This window comes from Malus domestica, chromosome 10 (genome assembly GCF_042453785.1).
Source record: "Malus domestica chromosome 10, GDT2T_hap1".
Taxonomy (NCBI): domain Eukaryota; kingdom Viridiplantae; phylum Streptophyta; class Magnoliopsida; order Rosales; family Rosaceae; genus Malus; species Malus domestica.
In genome coordinates, this window is record NC_091670.1 from 37,003,401 (window position 1) to 37,019,240 (window position 15,840).

A 15,840-nucleotide genomic window follows, 5' to 3' on the forward strand; every position below is an offset into this window, starting at 1 on the left:
TTTTTAGTGTAAAAATATGATTTTTCGTTAAAGTGAACAATATCGGGAACTTTTTGTTAAAGTTCTAAAAAATATAAGCCAAGACACATTGTTTGTTTACTATTTGTATCATGCTTCTTCCCTCTTGAGAAATTCCATAACACAAATCTCCTGTGCGATTGGAAAAATCTTTGTTTCCACAAAACCTACAGATTTTGCTAAGTTATCAAATTCAGCCGTTGTTCTTTCTCTACCACCAGGCAATGCCATCATTGAGATGTCCAACGTTACTATGTTCAACACTGCTTTAGTATTCTCCAATACTTCTGGAATTGTAAATTCCACAACTATCACCTTCCCATTTTTTGGTAATGCCCCAAAACAGCTTTTCAATAATTTCTTGCACCGGTCGTCTTCCCAGTTGTGGAGCACCCACTGAAAACCATGTATAAGATTATATCTGGGTTGATGATAAATTAATTTTCAACAATTCATGGGAAAAAAAGAACAATTAAAACGAGTACAAGCTAGAAGCAAACCATGCATACCTTCAGCATAATTGATTGTGCATTTGGTATGGTCTCAAACATATTTCCACCGATATGATTCACACCTGTATGTATTTATAATGATTTATATAACCAAATTAGGGGTCAAATTGATTAAAATTAAGAAGTGTACATGAGATGATGATAACAACTAAATAATCGTATGCGGCAAGAGGCTTATAATTCTTTTCTTTTTTTTTTCAAAGTAAGAGGCTTTTAACTCAAGTTGTTGAGATTATTTATTATTGCAAGCGAAACTCAGCGTTTGAATATAAAAAAAATAAACCGACTGCCTTCTAATCTTTTAGTTTCATTCTTAATCTTAATCTGTAAGGAATAAAGGAGGAAATTTTACGTGTGATACATGTCATATTAAAGTCAAGTTTAGTATTGAAAAAGATCTATTATGGTTTGAGGACCCTCCTGACACTATTCAAGACGTTCTCATCCATAATTGAGTGTAATCTTGCTTCCTTTAAACAAGTAAAAAAAAAAAAAGGCGAGATTATAAAATCTATTTTCTAATTAATTCACGATACTTAGTTACTAACCTTGGTAAGGAGGAGCTTGAGCAACAACATTAGGCAAATCGAAGTTAATTCCATGGATGTGGGGATACTTGGAAACTACTTTCCAAATGGTTTTTCCAATTCCACCTCCAACATCCATCAACTCTTTCACCTCTTCAAAACCCTTATAAACCTTCAACACCTCATCAAAATTTAGGTTAGAACTCTCTGCCATGGACTTATTAAACAACTGGCTCAGCTCAGCTTTCGTGGACATGTACTCAAATATGGTGATTCCATGAGCCTTGTAGAAGGGCACAATCTCCGGTTCGAGCACGGAATCCTTGAGCATGGAAAGGCTCTTCACAATGTCAAGCTCACAGTTGAAACTAATCAATGGAGCTAATGAGACTCCATTTTCATCCGGCACCAAGCAAAGTGTCTCCTTTGTGAGGCCATAAGCCCTGTCTTGCAATGCCTCATCGTCCGCAGACGGTTTTAGAGATGTCGAGAGGAGGGAATGGACGGCCAGCATTCTTAGTATTCTGTCCAAATTCCGGGCTGAATTCGGATTCGAAGTCGGAATTTGGGAAGCGATTTCTTTTGCAGTGAGATGAGATCCTGCAGGGCCTGATTTGGCAATGATGCTGAAGACATTTAGCTCAATGGCAGCTTCTAGAGTCATTTGGAGGGGAATGAAATTCATCAAACTCCTAGCTGACACAATATTTCCAATGCTTCTTTGGTTTTCCTCCATGTTTTTGGGAACGTTGTTCTAGATTGCTTGTGCTTTGCATGGCTTCGCTTTTGGGCACCAATTTATATTTTGATAGTTAAAGGCAAAGACTTTCTCTCCCGGCGGAGATTAATTTCCGCACCAAAACTAAAGCTTGACCTATTTACACAGTGGTTGATTTTTTTTGTCCCATTTATATACAACAATATTCTATTTGAGAATTCTAAAATGCACCCGTGGATGAGATACACCGGTATATTGTAGAATTGGTCATTCATAATAAATTGATATCGAACTTACCATTCAGGAGGTCAAACTTAGAATCTCCCACTTACAACTATAATGTTAAGTAGCAAAATATGGCATGTTTTTCATACACTGAATTTGAAGAGAACAAAAATTTGTATTACGAAAAAGGATGGTGGAAAAAGAAAAACACATTTTCCTTGAGTATTTGAAATCCACTTTATCTCAACAAAAAACCTTCACATGTTGATTTGATAAAAATAAGTAACACAATGTTTTACTCAAAATTCGAATGCAAAATCTGTTCACATCGAAGCGAAATGCTGGCATATGATGCCATGGTAGATGGTGACTAGTAGTTTTATGATCAAGATGGGAGGTGCAATTGCTCAACCACAAATGGATAAGACATTCTACATCTTTTGTTAAATCACAAGATTACGAGCATAATGTACAATCTAGTGGTAGTGGGGAGAATTTGTCAAGCAGCCCCATTTTACAACACAATCTATACTACTCTTCGATGATTCATTTTTTGACAAAAATCATTTCTCGCGATTCATCGTTAGGAGCTTGTGCTTTCAATTGAATCTGGTAGATAAAAACTGGCACAAGCGTGAGGATACCAGAAAGAAGGGTGAAGAGTGCTGCAATCTACTAGTGTGAAGCAGGCGGCTCGGTGTCATCTGAAGTTACAGCATTGAGCTCGACCTCTAGCCAACTTGTCCCAAAGACAGATCATTTGCCTTGGCGATTGGTAATGTGCGGTGAAGTAGTTCTCCATGCACCCGTACTGACAAAACTTCCAGTTATGGGAGTACTGGACAATTGCTGTGGTGCTGTTGAATTGCTCAACCCACATTCCCATGCTCACATCTTCCATCTTGAAAAGCTGCAACCAAACACATCTTTCAGCAACCACATATATTATAGCTTTTCTTTTGGTCAATGCATATTAATTTTGAACAGGAACTGAAGGAAAACGAAAGAAATCATCCTCCGAACAGAGGTAATAAGCCAGACAATTAGTAACTTACCCTTAGCCTATGACTAACGTGCTGAGAAATGATGAACTTAGCAATATCAATGGAAATTACATATCCAGGGCCATTGGCATATGGAGGATAAACTTCTTCGGGCCACTCCTGTCACAACAGACAATAATGCTTCAGAGGGAGAGAGAAAGAAGAGTAGAAGAAAAAATCACAAACATAAAGGGATTAACGTCCATCCTCTTTGAAAACTTTTAATCCTCTCAGGGGAAAACTAAAAATGAATTACAATTAGATAACAGCGACAACAGTAGGGAAGGAGCCCTATGCATGGAAATTATTTCTTGTCCATTCAATACGATTCTATTGGTACCATGGAGCTGTAATTGACTGGGGTCCAACCACTATATCCAATTTTCCGAATATACGATTAAGAAAAGAAGCTCCTACTAAACCGGATGGACCATTCTTGACATTCCAAAAACCCACAAGACAGCTTATCAAATGCAACTCTTAAACAAAAGCAGATAACTGGATGACTTGAAAACTAAGTAGAGGTGCACGCAAACTTGCATACCTCATAGGTTACAGCCCATTTTCCACTTCTGAGAGGGCGATGCAAGAGGTTAAGATTGCCCATATAAAGGGATTTTTTAGAAGAGATGCCCTCAATTTCCTTTAAGACAGTGTCCACTCTAACAAATGTGTCATCGTCACATTTCATGATGTATGCAGCTGTCACGTTTTGAGTCTGCATCAAGATGTTAAAGCTTTTCAATACAACGAATACAAACTCAAAAAGGCCCAGTTGAATGGTTTACTAAATTACAGATACATAACCTTTTTGATTTATAACAATATATATGTAATATGTTTACTGAACAACGAAATACTGGAGAATAAACTGAACTCACCCCAAACTCACAAATAGAAATGGTTTTCAGAACAACAAGCTCGTATCGATCCATAAAGGGCAAAATAACAATATCACCAAAGTAAGCAGCCTCTTTCTTCAGCATTTGATTTACCTCCTTCCTTGGATTCTGCAAAACTTAATAATTAGTAAAACCAAATATTGAAGGAACAGATTCATATAAAACAGAAACAGTTTCAATATAAGATTGAAACTCATCAATATACAAGTCACTGAGTGCCGTAATTCAAATTCGTTTCTTTTTATTGCTAGGCAAATTTCAAAGGTTACAACCCTAAGGCTAAAATTCAAGTCAATCCCCACTGAAGGGTGGGTCATGCTATCACTGCCCTGCGCCTGTAGGAACAATTCACTTTTTTTCTAAAATAAAATTGTAAAATGAAGCAGGTATAAAATTTGAATCAACTCATTCCATTTAGAACAAGTAGTTTTCTTTCATCCAATCAACTTTACTACATACATTCCATATCAGGTAATTGAGCCCATACAATTCAAACACATCTACATCAGCATCTACGCAATAAAATATAGACATTAATCTGGCCTGTCTGACGTTATGAAAGGGAAACAGAACCAATCCAGAATTTCTTTCTCTTTCAGTCAAAGAATCTTTTAACACAAACAAATCCAAGCTTGAAAGGAGCAGATAAATTAGTTACAAGCATAAACAGAGGTTTACAATTGGAGCTAGAACTTCAAAATAGATAACAAACAGAAAGCTTGGAAGACTGAATCGCACACTTTTGACCAATTAGAGCCACACCTATATCTTCTCATGCATGATGAGATATAAATACTCAAGGACGTTATACTTCTAAAGAAAAAAGGACTTATGTAGTATTTGTTCTCCAGCCTTATAAATGGAGAAGATTTCTTTTGTTCTGGCAATAGAAAGGATATAATCTTGTAAAAATGTCAGCACACCAGATCCTGGAACCTGACTGCTCAACTCTTAATACAAAATCAATTATTGAATAGCTAAAAGCAATAAACTTACCAATGCAACAAAGAAACGGACTACTACATTGGAGGACTTGATTGCTGATGATTGCATCCAAGTTTTTCTCACTGCCATGCGCTCTGCAAAGTGATTTGTAGCAGAAAGAACCCCAATAAACAGCTGAAAAGCTCTCTTGGGTAAAGGACGAGCTTTCCACTTCTCTGCCATCTCCAGTACTCTTTGAGGTGAGAAACTTGGATGAGAAGCGGGAAGAGAAGTAGCATAAACAGAGTGAACATCAACATCTCCTTTAATTGCTAATCCAGTGGCATCTTGAAGTGTAAAACCCTAAAGTTAAAGCATAAAAATAATTAGAAAAAAGTGCATCACTATTGATGGGAAGGAATAGGAAAACAATACAAGAAATAAAACTGAAATGACACAACCGGATGCTTAAGAACAGATATGATCATTAATCATAACTATGGCCTTAGCACATCCGTGCAATGTCAGAGGCAAAGCATAAGCACTTTAAGTAAGTTACTCATTTATCCGACATACCATCCGATATGGAAATGAAGTGACATGCCTCCCCCCAACACTAATATGGAATCCATCCACACCAGCACGTATGGTCAGGACAAACAATCTACCCTCTGTAAACGGAAATGGCCAGGTTACTTCTGGCTTCTGCTCACGCCCTATGAATCGTTTGAACCATGAGGTAGTCTTGGTCTTGGACTCTTTTGAGTCCATACCATTCCGCATCCACTTTTCACATCTCCCATATCCATCAACTGCCACATATGTGCATTAAAGTTATGTCACAACCCAAAAGGTATAGACAATGGTTTATATATATAATCTTCAGAATCAACAGCATTAGTATTATTAATACAGACTCATGTTTTTTTATTTAGTTTTGTACTTTCATGAAACTTCATGCCTTTTTACAAATATCATGGCTGCAGAAATACAAGGGTAGGACTTTATCTTCTAAATCAATGGAAATTTTTTACCTAGCATGTCTTCATTGCTCTTGGATGGTAAGCCGTCACACCTTTGAGCTGTTCCCCATTGCATCCTGTAACAGGTGTTGTGCTCAATGACTGGCTGCTTACTCCAATCACCTTTTAATCGTGGATTCAAGTGCAGTATCTTTGGCGGGTCTTCCCCATCTACTGACTTCAGCCCTTGCAACTCAACCATGAACTGCGAGACCATAACTGTTCCATCACCCCTCCTCAACTTTGCAAGCTGGGGCACATACTCCTCATGAGCATAACGGGATGTTCCCACCACCGTAATTGAAGAACCTGCAGCAAGCCCACAAGGAAGAAACATCAACTTATCTCCCGTTGCCAATTCTTCCCCACTCATTGATAACCATGAAGGACATGACTCAGGTTTTCCCTCAATTATAGAACTCTCTCCAATCTCCTTCCCATCAAGTTTACCCACTTCTTCCCAAGCACTTAAACCCAATGTCCAAGCCTCATCTGCCATCCTCTCAAGCACCGAAAGTTCATTAGTTCTATTCCTTCGCCTCATAATCTCACCAGTGATCCGACCATATTGATATTGTAGTGGCTTTATAGGCTTAGATCCACCTTTACTTTCTTCCAAAGGTTCCTTACTAGGCCTCACAGGCGCATCTTGGTTTTGGTCTTCCAATTTGCGATGAAAAGTGTCCTTATAAACAGAATTAAATAACGGTTTACTCAAATCCACATCTTCGACCAATTCCAATCCATCATCACCACTCAGCGTCTTTGCTATCTCAAGAAACTGGGGAAACTTAAAGGATATGAAGACCAAGTACAATGCCGCTATACCAAACAACAAATGCTGCAACTTGAACCTCCTCGCAACTGAAGGTTCAACTTTTAGCCTCTTCATCTTTACGAAACCAATACACAGACTACAATATAATCTACAACAACAACCACCACCACCGAACAATTCCTCCAATACCCATTTCTTCAATCACAAAAAGAAACCCAATTCAAGCTCCAAACCCAAGAAAAACTCCAAAACCAAAGTTTTCAAAATCCTCAAGAAGAAACCAAATCCAAAACATACAATCCAAATCAACAATGGCAAGAAACACAAAGCATCATACAGTGAGAGAACTCGAACCCCCCCCAATGGGTTCGGAGAGATCGAGTTCAAGAATCCAATCAACGTCACAATTCAGCAACACTATGCAGGAAAAGTAGAAAACCCATCAAAAAATCTCAACGCAGAAAAGCTAAAAATGTCAACAGTCTCACCGGCATTCTCCAAACAGTTCGATCTCGACCCAGATGAACAGACCCCGCAATGGAAATGCAGATGGGCGAGAAAAACCCTAGGCAGATTGGCAGATTGGCAGATCGCAGAGCAGAGGAGCAGAAGGGGGTGGGGGAAGGTAGGGAGGGTATGTTGTATTAAAGAGGGAAATTTTATTGGGAGAAATTAAGAAGATATTTGACTCAAACGGGAAATGTTGGTCGGTAGATTTCATTCCCTTTCTTTTGAGTTTTTATTTTCCTTTCACCAACCTCCACACCATGATGTCACGGTTTCATGCTCCTCTTTTGTTGCAACAAATTAAACAAACTTCCAACCTCCTTTTTGTTGTTAAATAAAATGTTAACTAATTATAAAAAGCGGTCTTTCATCCGAACAAAAGAAATAAATTTAGAATTTGGATATATAATTTATAAGTTAACATGCACTATTTTTTTTTATTTGGATTCATAAACATAGAAATAAAATCCTGTCATTTTAAAATTCTTAGTAATCTTAAATTTCATCATTCAAACATAGTGTTAATTTTTATATCACAAGGAGAGAAGAAAAGATGAGAGAAATACCTTGTATAATTGAATTGAAATATTAAAACATCGCTACGATTGATTAGGATCAAGTAGAATGATACTTGAAATTTATAAATCTCAAATTTAAACGTTTTACGAATGACGTGACGAATGTCTTGTATCTAAAAGAAAATTATCAAAATGATAAAAACTTTGTATCACAATTATTTGACGTGATAAGCAACGTGAAATCATATTGTTTGAAGATTTTTCTTATTAAGTAAAGTCATGTTGGACTATTTAAAGTAGAAAATTAAATAAATAAAAGCAAAGCCCCTTATCCAATTTTCCAAAACCCTGTCTCTCAGTCGCCCTCTCCGTCCTCACTTCCCACTCTGGAGCGGGTGACCCCATAACCGAAAGCTCCGAACTTTAATCCCCAACACCAATTCAAACCTTCGTCTCTACAGAAACGAATCGCTAGCCAGCAGTTGAACCAAGCTCTCCAACTCCAGTTTTCAAAATTCGGAATATAAAGGTGCATTTCATTCCCTCAAAGTTCAGTTCAGTTCATTTCGGCTGTACCTTTTTCCCACTTTTTTCTTTGTTACAAAATGATTTGTAGTGAAGATTAGAACTTTTCGGTTTCTTTGCAATTAAAGCAGTTAGTAGTGTAAATTTGTCAAATTGGGTTTTTTTTTTTTTTTCTTCAGATTTTGGTGATATTTATGCTGCGTTGAAGTGAAAAATGGCATCTCTACCAGGAACTTGGCTGTATCAAGGTGTGCTCATTTGTTCTTATTTAATAACGAATATAATTTTGTATGAAGTCCTCAAAGCGGCTTGTGGTGTGCCTGGCCGCTGGCCGTGAGATGGGGTAGCCTTCTCTCCCCCTAAACTTTTTTGTATCGTTTTTTTCACAATTGGTGGTGTGCTTTTGTCAGATAGGGGAATGATAGGCGTAGTCTCAGCACAGAGCCATGCTTCTGGGAAGCCATGTTTCAATCACTTCAAGGTTTATATTCTTCTCAATTTATTCAACTTTACATATACACATATGTGTTTGTGTCTACGCCTCTCCGGTTATTATGGATTTCTTCTTGTTTTTCTTTTAATTTTTATTATTTGTGTTGCTTGAATTTTAGGCTTTCGATACTCAATCTCTATTTCAATGTGAAATGATTTCTTTAGTAATTAAACATGGGTGATTTGTAATATAAAAGACACTTCATTGCCGCTAAACTTTTCCTTCTTAGCTTGATTGGTTTTTTTAGCCATTTATCGTCATGCTAATTTGGTCATGTATAATTTTATGTGCATGGTACAGGCATCAACTGTAAGTTCATTTCCAGTTGGATTATTCCAAGTTAGAGTTGGCTCGAATCTATTGCCAAAGAGGGCACCTTTACTTCCTTGTATAAAGTGTGAGAAGGATGATGAGTCCTCCAAAGAGGTCTCTATTGAGCGTCCACCCTATGATAGTTATATGGACTCAACATCTGGGCAGCTTGAACCTGCATCTGGTGCTCGTGCCAGCATTCCAGGGCAGGATTATTGGCCTGAAGGCACAGCTAGTCGAGTTAGGGCTGCCAGGGCTCCTGAGCCGACTGGTAAGTCAGTTGGGTCACCGTCTTATGGTAAAGATCCTGGAAGTAGGAGGAGGAAGAATAAAACATCAGTTGCTGCCGGTGAATCTACTGAACAAAGTGTAGAGTCAAGTGATACAGTGGCAGTGGAACTGCTGGAACCAGAAACTTCAGAGGACGCACTAGAGGATCCTAAAGATACCCCATCTGAATATGTTGTCTATCAGACAGAACCTGAAAAAGAAGAAGAAACAGGATTTGACCTGGACAAGAAACTCGGACGTCCTCATCCCTTTATTGACCCAGAAACAAAGAAGCCATTAGGTGAGCCACTCACAAGTGATGAACTATGGTGGAACTGGAGAAAACCAGAGAAAGAAAATTGGTCCAGATGGCAAAGGAGACGGCCCGATTCTGAAACGGTTAGTGCTTTCGTATATATAATGGAGAAATATGATAATATTGTATTTAATTTGAAAATTATGATTTAAGGCTCACGGGCCATATTCAAGGGATTTGTAAGCCAAATTTTTTATGTATAGGTGATTTGAACCATGCATATCATTTTGGATTTCAACATTTGGATCTTGTTTACATGAGGTTGTCACAAAAAGCAATGCTGCTTGTATTATATATATGGATGATATCAATATACGCTCATTTTTTGTTAAAGCGCCCATGTAATCAATTCATAAACGAACTGGGGAACTGGAATATCAGAAGGAAAGTGGTCTTTGACTTTCACGTTGATATTGTCTTTCAACTTCTTCAGGTTTTCCTCAAAGCAATGGCAGAGACTGGGCAGGTAAAGCTTTATGGTGAAAATCCAACATTGACTGAAACTTCACTTTACAGAGCAAGACGACATCTTTTCAAGGAAGAAAGGTATAATTGATGAATAATATAGTAATCTTCTGTATATGCAAATATAATATTATATGAGCAGACATATATATGTAGTATAGGATTATGTATGTAACTGAAGCAAAAGAAAACTAGGATCTGGTGAATATTGATTATTGGTTTTGTCATCTTTTGGACAGTATTGTATTAACTATAAAGGAGAGTGATAACGATCGAGAAACATTAATCAAACTAAAGAGAGGAAAGGATGGTTCCAGTGCTCAGCTCTTGGTTTTCGAATCCTTTGCTTATGGAAGTCTCTCTTGGGACTTTTGCATTGTCAACTTAGAGTGGTTTGTGTCTTAGTTTAGGATTTATTTAGGTTAGGCTTTTCCTTGCACCTGCTTCTCTGTCTTAGTTTGTTTACATGTAGCGATTGCCTTGTGACCTTATAATATTCACTTAAAAGTTCTATGGAGTATTTTTTTCCTTAATATGGAATTTTCAAGTAACTGCTGAATTTGTAGGCTTCAAGCGGAACAAGAGAGACTGGATAGAACAGGTCCACTTGCATACTATTCGGAATGGGTAAAAGCGTGGAAAAGGGACACTTCTCGAGAAGCTGTTCAGAAACATTATGAAGAGACTGGTGAAAATGAAACAACCCAACTAATTGAAATGTTTTCTCATCAAACAGATCGAGAGTATCGCATAATGATGGGGACAGATACCCGTATACGTAGGGACCCCTTAGCAATGCGTATGCGAGAGGATCAAATAAAGCAAAGTACTCACTCTAAAGCTGATAATTTTGTGCATTATTATCATGAAATACGTTCTTTATATCACCATTAATCATTTCGACCCCTGAGATAGTTCAGTTCATTTAAAAAAGGTTTCTAATTCATTTTATCGTAAATGGATAAGTGATGCATTCTTGTACATTTTTAATTCAGTACTTTAGTTTGTCATCTGTTATTCACCAGTTACACTGTAGTTTCATTAAACATGTTTAATGATGCGGTTTAGTTTGTTGACTAATTTATTTGGCCTTGCAGTATGGGGCGGAGATCCTGTTTACCCAACTGTGAACTATATTCAAGATCCAGATGAAGTGATTGATTACAGAGGCGCGGATTTTCATGAACCGACACCAGATATGCTGTCTTTTCTGAAGGAGGTCAGCACTTTTCACATTCCCCCTTTTTTTTTTTCTTTTTATTATTTGGCTTACTGGATTTCTACAGCATCTGCTGTATCATTATTTTTTTACTTACGTTCTTACTTTCCTGCTCTGTAATCAGCACAAAAAAATCATATCAAGGGAGGAGCTTGAGAAAATTCTGTCAAAAGAGAAGACTCAAGAGCTTGAGGTAATCAATTGACTGTGTAAAGTTTAGTTAGTCTGATGAACTATCTGTCTAGAAACTCGAATAACAGAGAATGTGCACACAGTGAACTATTTCTTGTTATCATATGAAAATACTCTCTCGATTCCACTCCATTGTTCAACGAAGCTTTATTAGTCTTTCTCCAAGTTATCAATTTTCCAGCTTGCTCTTCTCCTTGTGAGCTTTGGGTCAGCTCCTTGAGTGATACTATGGATTTTAAATGCGTCATTTTTTGTCCATTTGGACTAAAAATCAACACAACAGATAGGTTCACTGCATAATGCCTGGGTGGTAAACTCCCAGTAAAGGGCTGTCTAAGGTGGCAAATCAACCCATTGGGGTGAAATCAAATTGAATGGGTCTTAATGATTACCCATTAAGCATTAGCAACCCGATGGGTTGATTTGCCACCTCTCCGCTGTGCAACGATTCCACATGTGGAGTGTACTGACAAACAAAGGCTCATGCATGCATTCATAAAAAGTTCAGCATCGATACGATATACCTATCCTGAGTTCGGGCAATGCCTTTCCTAATTAGTGACAACCATTATCGTATTCAACCCCTATAGTGCAAAGAGCATCTTATATATGAGATCCTGCCCTTGTTCGTTAAAGACCTGCTGCATATTCTGGTTATAATCCTAAAGTAAATGTACAAAACTTTAGGGAAACTAGCTACAGTAAACATATTGTGACATTTGGTTTGCAGAAATGATCGGTTTTTAGTAACAACAACAGTTTGATGATATCCCGATGACACATCATGACTGACATAACAACAACACAACGATGATATAATGACGACATAATAAACACTGATCATGTCTGCAACCAAATGTCAAATTATGTCTATTGTAGCTTATTGCCAAAAACTTTATTGGATTGGAAGATTTGAATCGTAATAGAATGTGTGGAAGCAAAACATCTAATCCAGCTGTTCTTTGTTTAACTCTTATATGGCAGGCGCCTGATATAGAAGAAGCAATGGCACAAGCAGTTGACATCGGTGAAGATGTAAGTTTAATTGCTTCAGATACATCAGTTCCATATTGCATGTTCTTACACCGACACTGATGCTGGTTAAATGTAGCTATCCAGCATACTTGTAATCCAGTTATGGTTGTTATGTATGAAACTGAAATCTTATTTGACACTGTTTATAATAGGATGAAGGAGAAGATAGTGAAACCGAGGTTGATGAACAAGGAGAGAAAATCACACGCAACTGGAGTGTTTTGAAAACTACTCCTGAGCTTACCAAGTCAAAGGTGATTCTCATTTCTCAGTTTTGCGGCATGTTTTCGTATTAAAACTTTTGGTGGTTTTGACATATCCAAATGTCATTATCTAAATGTCTGGTTGCCATATGATATTATTTCAATATCGGGTTTTATGACGTACTTGTATTGTAGTGGATGGTCTGGGATCTCTGTGCACAGCAACCAAAGATTATCGAACGCTAGCTGGTTAAACTTGCATTTGCATGCTTACCATTTCTTATGCGTTTCAAGCAAATGTATTTCCCAAGTAATTTTTTCTCTCAATCCTGCAGGATAAACCGAAAAAGAACGACGGCATGTCTTTGGAAGAAGCTGTAGACGATTCAGAGAACTTAACTGATTTTCTGATGGACTTTGAGGAAGACGTGTAAAATTACGTTCTTTGGAAGATTTTGGCTTTTTGAGATTCACAGAGAAGTAGGCGATGAAGATGTAGGTGCGTGCAATATGTAGTCCAGCAGTAAAACTAAGTTAAATATAAATTAGACAAAAGTTACACAATTTTCTATATGAATGAAAGTTACTGATGATCAAAGGGAATTGTGATTGGAACTCTAAGAAACTCCTCGTGCATTTCTTGTAGGGAAACTTCTCTCACACAATTTTATAAGCGCACACGCCTTTTTTTCTCTCAGCATAACACTGTTTATTTTTGGTCTTTAGATGGAATAAATCAAAGAAGAATCAATGGAAAAATATAGATAAGAGGTTTGTAAAAAGAGAAAAACACAAAGGACAACAAAGCTTTATTCTATTAAGTATGATCGGTCGTATAACTAGAGGTTTGTAAAAAGAGAAAAATAATATACAAAAATAATTTTCCATTTATGGAGTTGTCACACCCCCGGACCCGAGGTCAATAGGAAAAATCTCGAATCCGAATCCGGCGCGCAAGCTAAAAGTAAAATTAAATAAAAGGAAAGTGAAGCTAGGTGGAAAAATATGAAATTCCTCTTATAAAAATAATTCAGGATTCTCTACAAGACTAAAATAAATAAATACTAAATTATATCCTCACACTTAATCCGATCTCATCCCGTCTACCCTTTTTTACTGTTTAGTTCTTAAACCTGCATAGCTCGGTAGGGACATAACTTTATCACAGTAAATTGACAATATTAAATTAAGTGTCATGAAATCACATAGCCAAATATCAAATCATAAATGATAACAATGCATGAATGCAATGCAACCCCTTCGGTAATCCCCGTTAATTTATATAATAAAACACGCAGACCTGCATGTCTCATACCATACATTTTACCCCTGCAGAGGTGGTTCAAATGTTCTATTATAGAAACTAACCCCCATATGATATCCCAAGTTCATAAACCCCTTTTGCTAGTCATCTTATATAATTCATTGATCTCCAGCCCAAATCACCCACGTTGACAATTCCCGTCGATCCTATTCTAATGTGCACACCGGGCTCGCCTAGAACTGGTTTCACAATGAATAGATTCAACTACACAAAAGATCCTTTCCAACTACCCTCATTTCCATACTTCCAATCTAAATACTGAAATTCCAGCCACATCAACATGAATTATGCACAAATAATGTCATTTCATCTTTCACATATATCACAGTATATTCTCAACGAATAGCATTCCAGCAATAATTTCATAACCAATAACAAGTAAACACGCAAGAGCAGTATTTGTCCAATTAGTAAACCAGATACAAGATCGATAATAATAATATAATACTTCATGAAATTTAATAAAGCCAATCTCCGTAAAGGTCTGCCATATTTCCCCTACCTGGATTCCAAGATAAAACAAAGATCCATGGAACTACCATAATAGCTAAGCTCCACTTACTTATCCACGTCACTATAAAATAGTTAAGTTCCACATACTTGAGCAAGCTCCTTGATCACTTTCTAATGCCATGTATTACTTTATTTTATTTTCTAATCTCTCTCTCTAACATATATAATGTATACACACACACTTGTGTGTGTGTATATGTACACGCACACATACACGGACATACATGCATGGCTTCATAGCAGCCAACATATGTTTCCTAAAAAATGGTGAATAAAAGAATGAAATGCAACCTCTATTTATAATAGAAAGGGTCGGCTCCCTACAGTGTAAAATATATTATATCTAGGGATCGAAATGTAACTGACGAATGGCCAGTTGACAAGTGGGTTTCAAGGTGTCGTTGTGCATGGGGTAGATGACTTGGAATTAACACACGTGGCTTTGCCAACAATGGTGGAAGCTGGTGGTGTCAATGGAATCTCTCAAAACCTCACACCTCGTTGTAAATATAACAGCTGTTAAGAAAATGAAGTGCTGCGTGTTGGACTATGAAGGATGCCATCTCAGTGTTGGACACCTCCAGGAAAAATGGGATAGACTTCAATTGCAAGACTACACCTTGCTAATTGTAAGAAACTATCGACTAGAAGTTGACAGCAAAATGAAAAAACTAATATCATAGTAGTTTTAAAATACTATTTGTTCTATATTTTAAAAATACAGGTTCTCACAGGAGTTTAGGATGAATTCTACATCGTGGAAAGGAGGGACTTACATGTACTTATAAGTAGTTAGACTCTTCCATATTGCAAATTAGTTTTATGGTGGAGCCTCGATTTCTTCATGTTATCAAAGCTGGTCACACGTGCTCCACGCCACCCAATCTATGTTGTCCACATGCTAGACTTAAAAATTTGTCACACATGAAAGTACGTGTTGAGAGTGAATCCCACATCGAAAAAAGTAGAAACTCTATATGTGCTTATAAGTAGTTGAACTCTTCCTATATTACCAATTGTTTTACAGTGAAGCCTTAACTTCTTCAATGAGAGGTATTAGATTCGATTATCGCCAAATGCGAATTCAATCCACGTTATTGCTAGCCCATTATGAGGCTAAGCCCACCCCTCCCTCTTAGTGTAAATAGTGTAGATAATATCGTTTATTAAAAACAAAAACAAAAAAAACTAAAACTTCTTTAGTGAGACATGGTTCGATTCTCGCCAAATGTGAATTCGATCCACGTTATTGCTAGTCTATAATGAAGTTAACCCCACC

General features: G+C 37.2%; 3 protein-coding genes across 3 annotated transcripts; 1 reads left to right on the top strand and 2 right to left on the bottom strand.

Moving 5' to 3' along the window:
• On the bottom strand, window positions 1-1,933 carry LOC103435029 ((S)-scoulerine 9-O-methyltransferase-like). Its single transcript, XM_008373426.4, has 3 exons — window positions 1,079-1,933; window positions 528-592; window positions 1-414 (listed from the first exon to the last, which is right to left on the bottom strand). The coding sequence occupies exons 1-3, from the start codon at window positions 1,791-1,793 to the stop codon at window positions 109-111; spliced, it is 1,086 nt and encodes a 361-aa protein (XP_008371648.1). The 5' UTR covers window positions 1,794-1,933; the 3' UTR covers window positions 1-108.
• A 444-nt stretch (window positions 1,934-2,377) lies between these two features.
• LOC103435028 (hydroxyproline O-galactosyltransferase GALT2) lies at window positions 2,378-7,487 on the bottom strand. The gene is made up of 7 exons (XM_008373425.4): window positions 5,904-7,487; window positions 5,446-5,681; window positions 4,942-5,232; window positions 3,925-4,053; window positions 3,588-3,761; window positions 3,056-3,163; window positions 2,378-2,910 (listed from the first exon to the last, which is right to left on the bottom strand). The coding sequence occupies exons 1-7, from the start codon at window positions 6,781-6,783 to the stop codon at window positions 2,701-2,703; spliced, it is 2,028 nt and encodes a 675-aa protein (XP_008371647.1). The 5' UTR covers window positions 6,784-7,487; the 3' UTR covers window positions 2,378-2,700.
• Window positions 7,488-7,984: 497 nt separating this feature from the next.
• On the top strand, window positions 7,985-13,322 carry LOC103435027 (protein PLASTID TRANSCRIPTIONALLY ACTIVE 12, chloroplastic-like). Its single transcript, XM_008373424.4, has 11 exons — window positions 7,985-8,223; window positions 8,399-8,467; window positions 8,630-8,700; window positions 9,013-9,693; window positions 10,044-10,156; window positions 10,642-10,901; window positions 11,173-11,294; window positions 11,419-11,487; window positions 12,471-12,521; window positions 12,674-12,775; window positions 13,060-13,322. Exons 2-11 carry the CDS (start codon window positions 8,434-8,436, stop codon window positions 13,156-13,158), a joined length of 1,602 nt encoding a protein of 533 aa, XP_008371646.1. The 5' UTR covers window positions 7,985-8,223; window positions 8,399-8,433; the 3' UTR covers window positions 13,159-13,322.
• The last annotated feature ends 2,518 nt before the right edge of the window (window positions 13,323-15,840 follow it).

Bases quoted from the DNA above. Each gene is read 5' to 3' on its own strand.
- LOC103435028 (XM_008373425.4), bottom strand. From the start codon at position 6,783: ATGAAGAGGCTAAAAGTTGAACCTTCAGTTGCGAGGAGGTTCAAGTTG. The intron at 5,682-5,903 runs GTAAAAAATTTC...CATATGTGGCAG, and splicing joins GAGCAATGAAGACATGCTAG to TTGATGGATATGGGAGATGT. The intron at 3,762-3,924 runs GTGAGTTCAGTT...ATCTTGATGCAG, and splicing joins TTTCTATTTGTGAGTTTGGG to ACTCAAAACGTGACAGCTGC.
- LOC103435029 (XM_008373426.4), bottom strand. From the start codon at position 1,793: ATGGAGGAAAACCAAAGAAGCATTGGAAATATTGTGTCAGCTAGGAGT. The intron at 593-1,078 runs GTTAGTAACTAA...AAATACATACAG, and splicing joins TCAAGCTCCTCCTTACCAAG to GTGTGAATCATATCGGTGGA. The intron at 415-527 runs GTATGCATGGTT...CATGGTTTTCAG, and splicing joins CACAATCAATTATGCTGAAG to TGGGTGCTCCACAACTGGGA.
- LOC103435027 (XM_008373424.4), top strand. From the start codon at position 8,434: ATGGCATCTCTACCAGGAACTTGGCTGTATCAAG. The intron at 8,468-8,629 runs GTGTGCTCATTT...TGCTTTTGTCAG, and splicing joins AGGAACTTGGCTGTATCAAG to ATAGGGGAATGATAGGCGTA. The intron at 11,488-12,470 runs GTAATCAATTGA...CTTATATGGCAG, and splicing joins AGAAGACTCAAGAGCTTGAG to GCGCCTGATATAGAAGAAGC.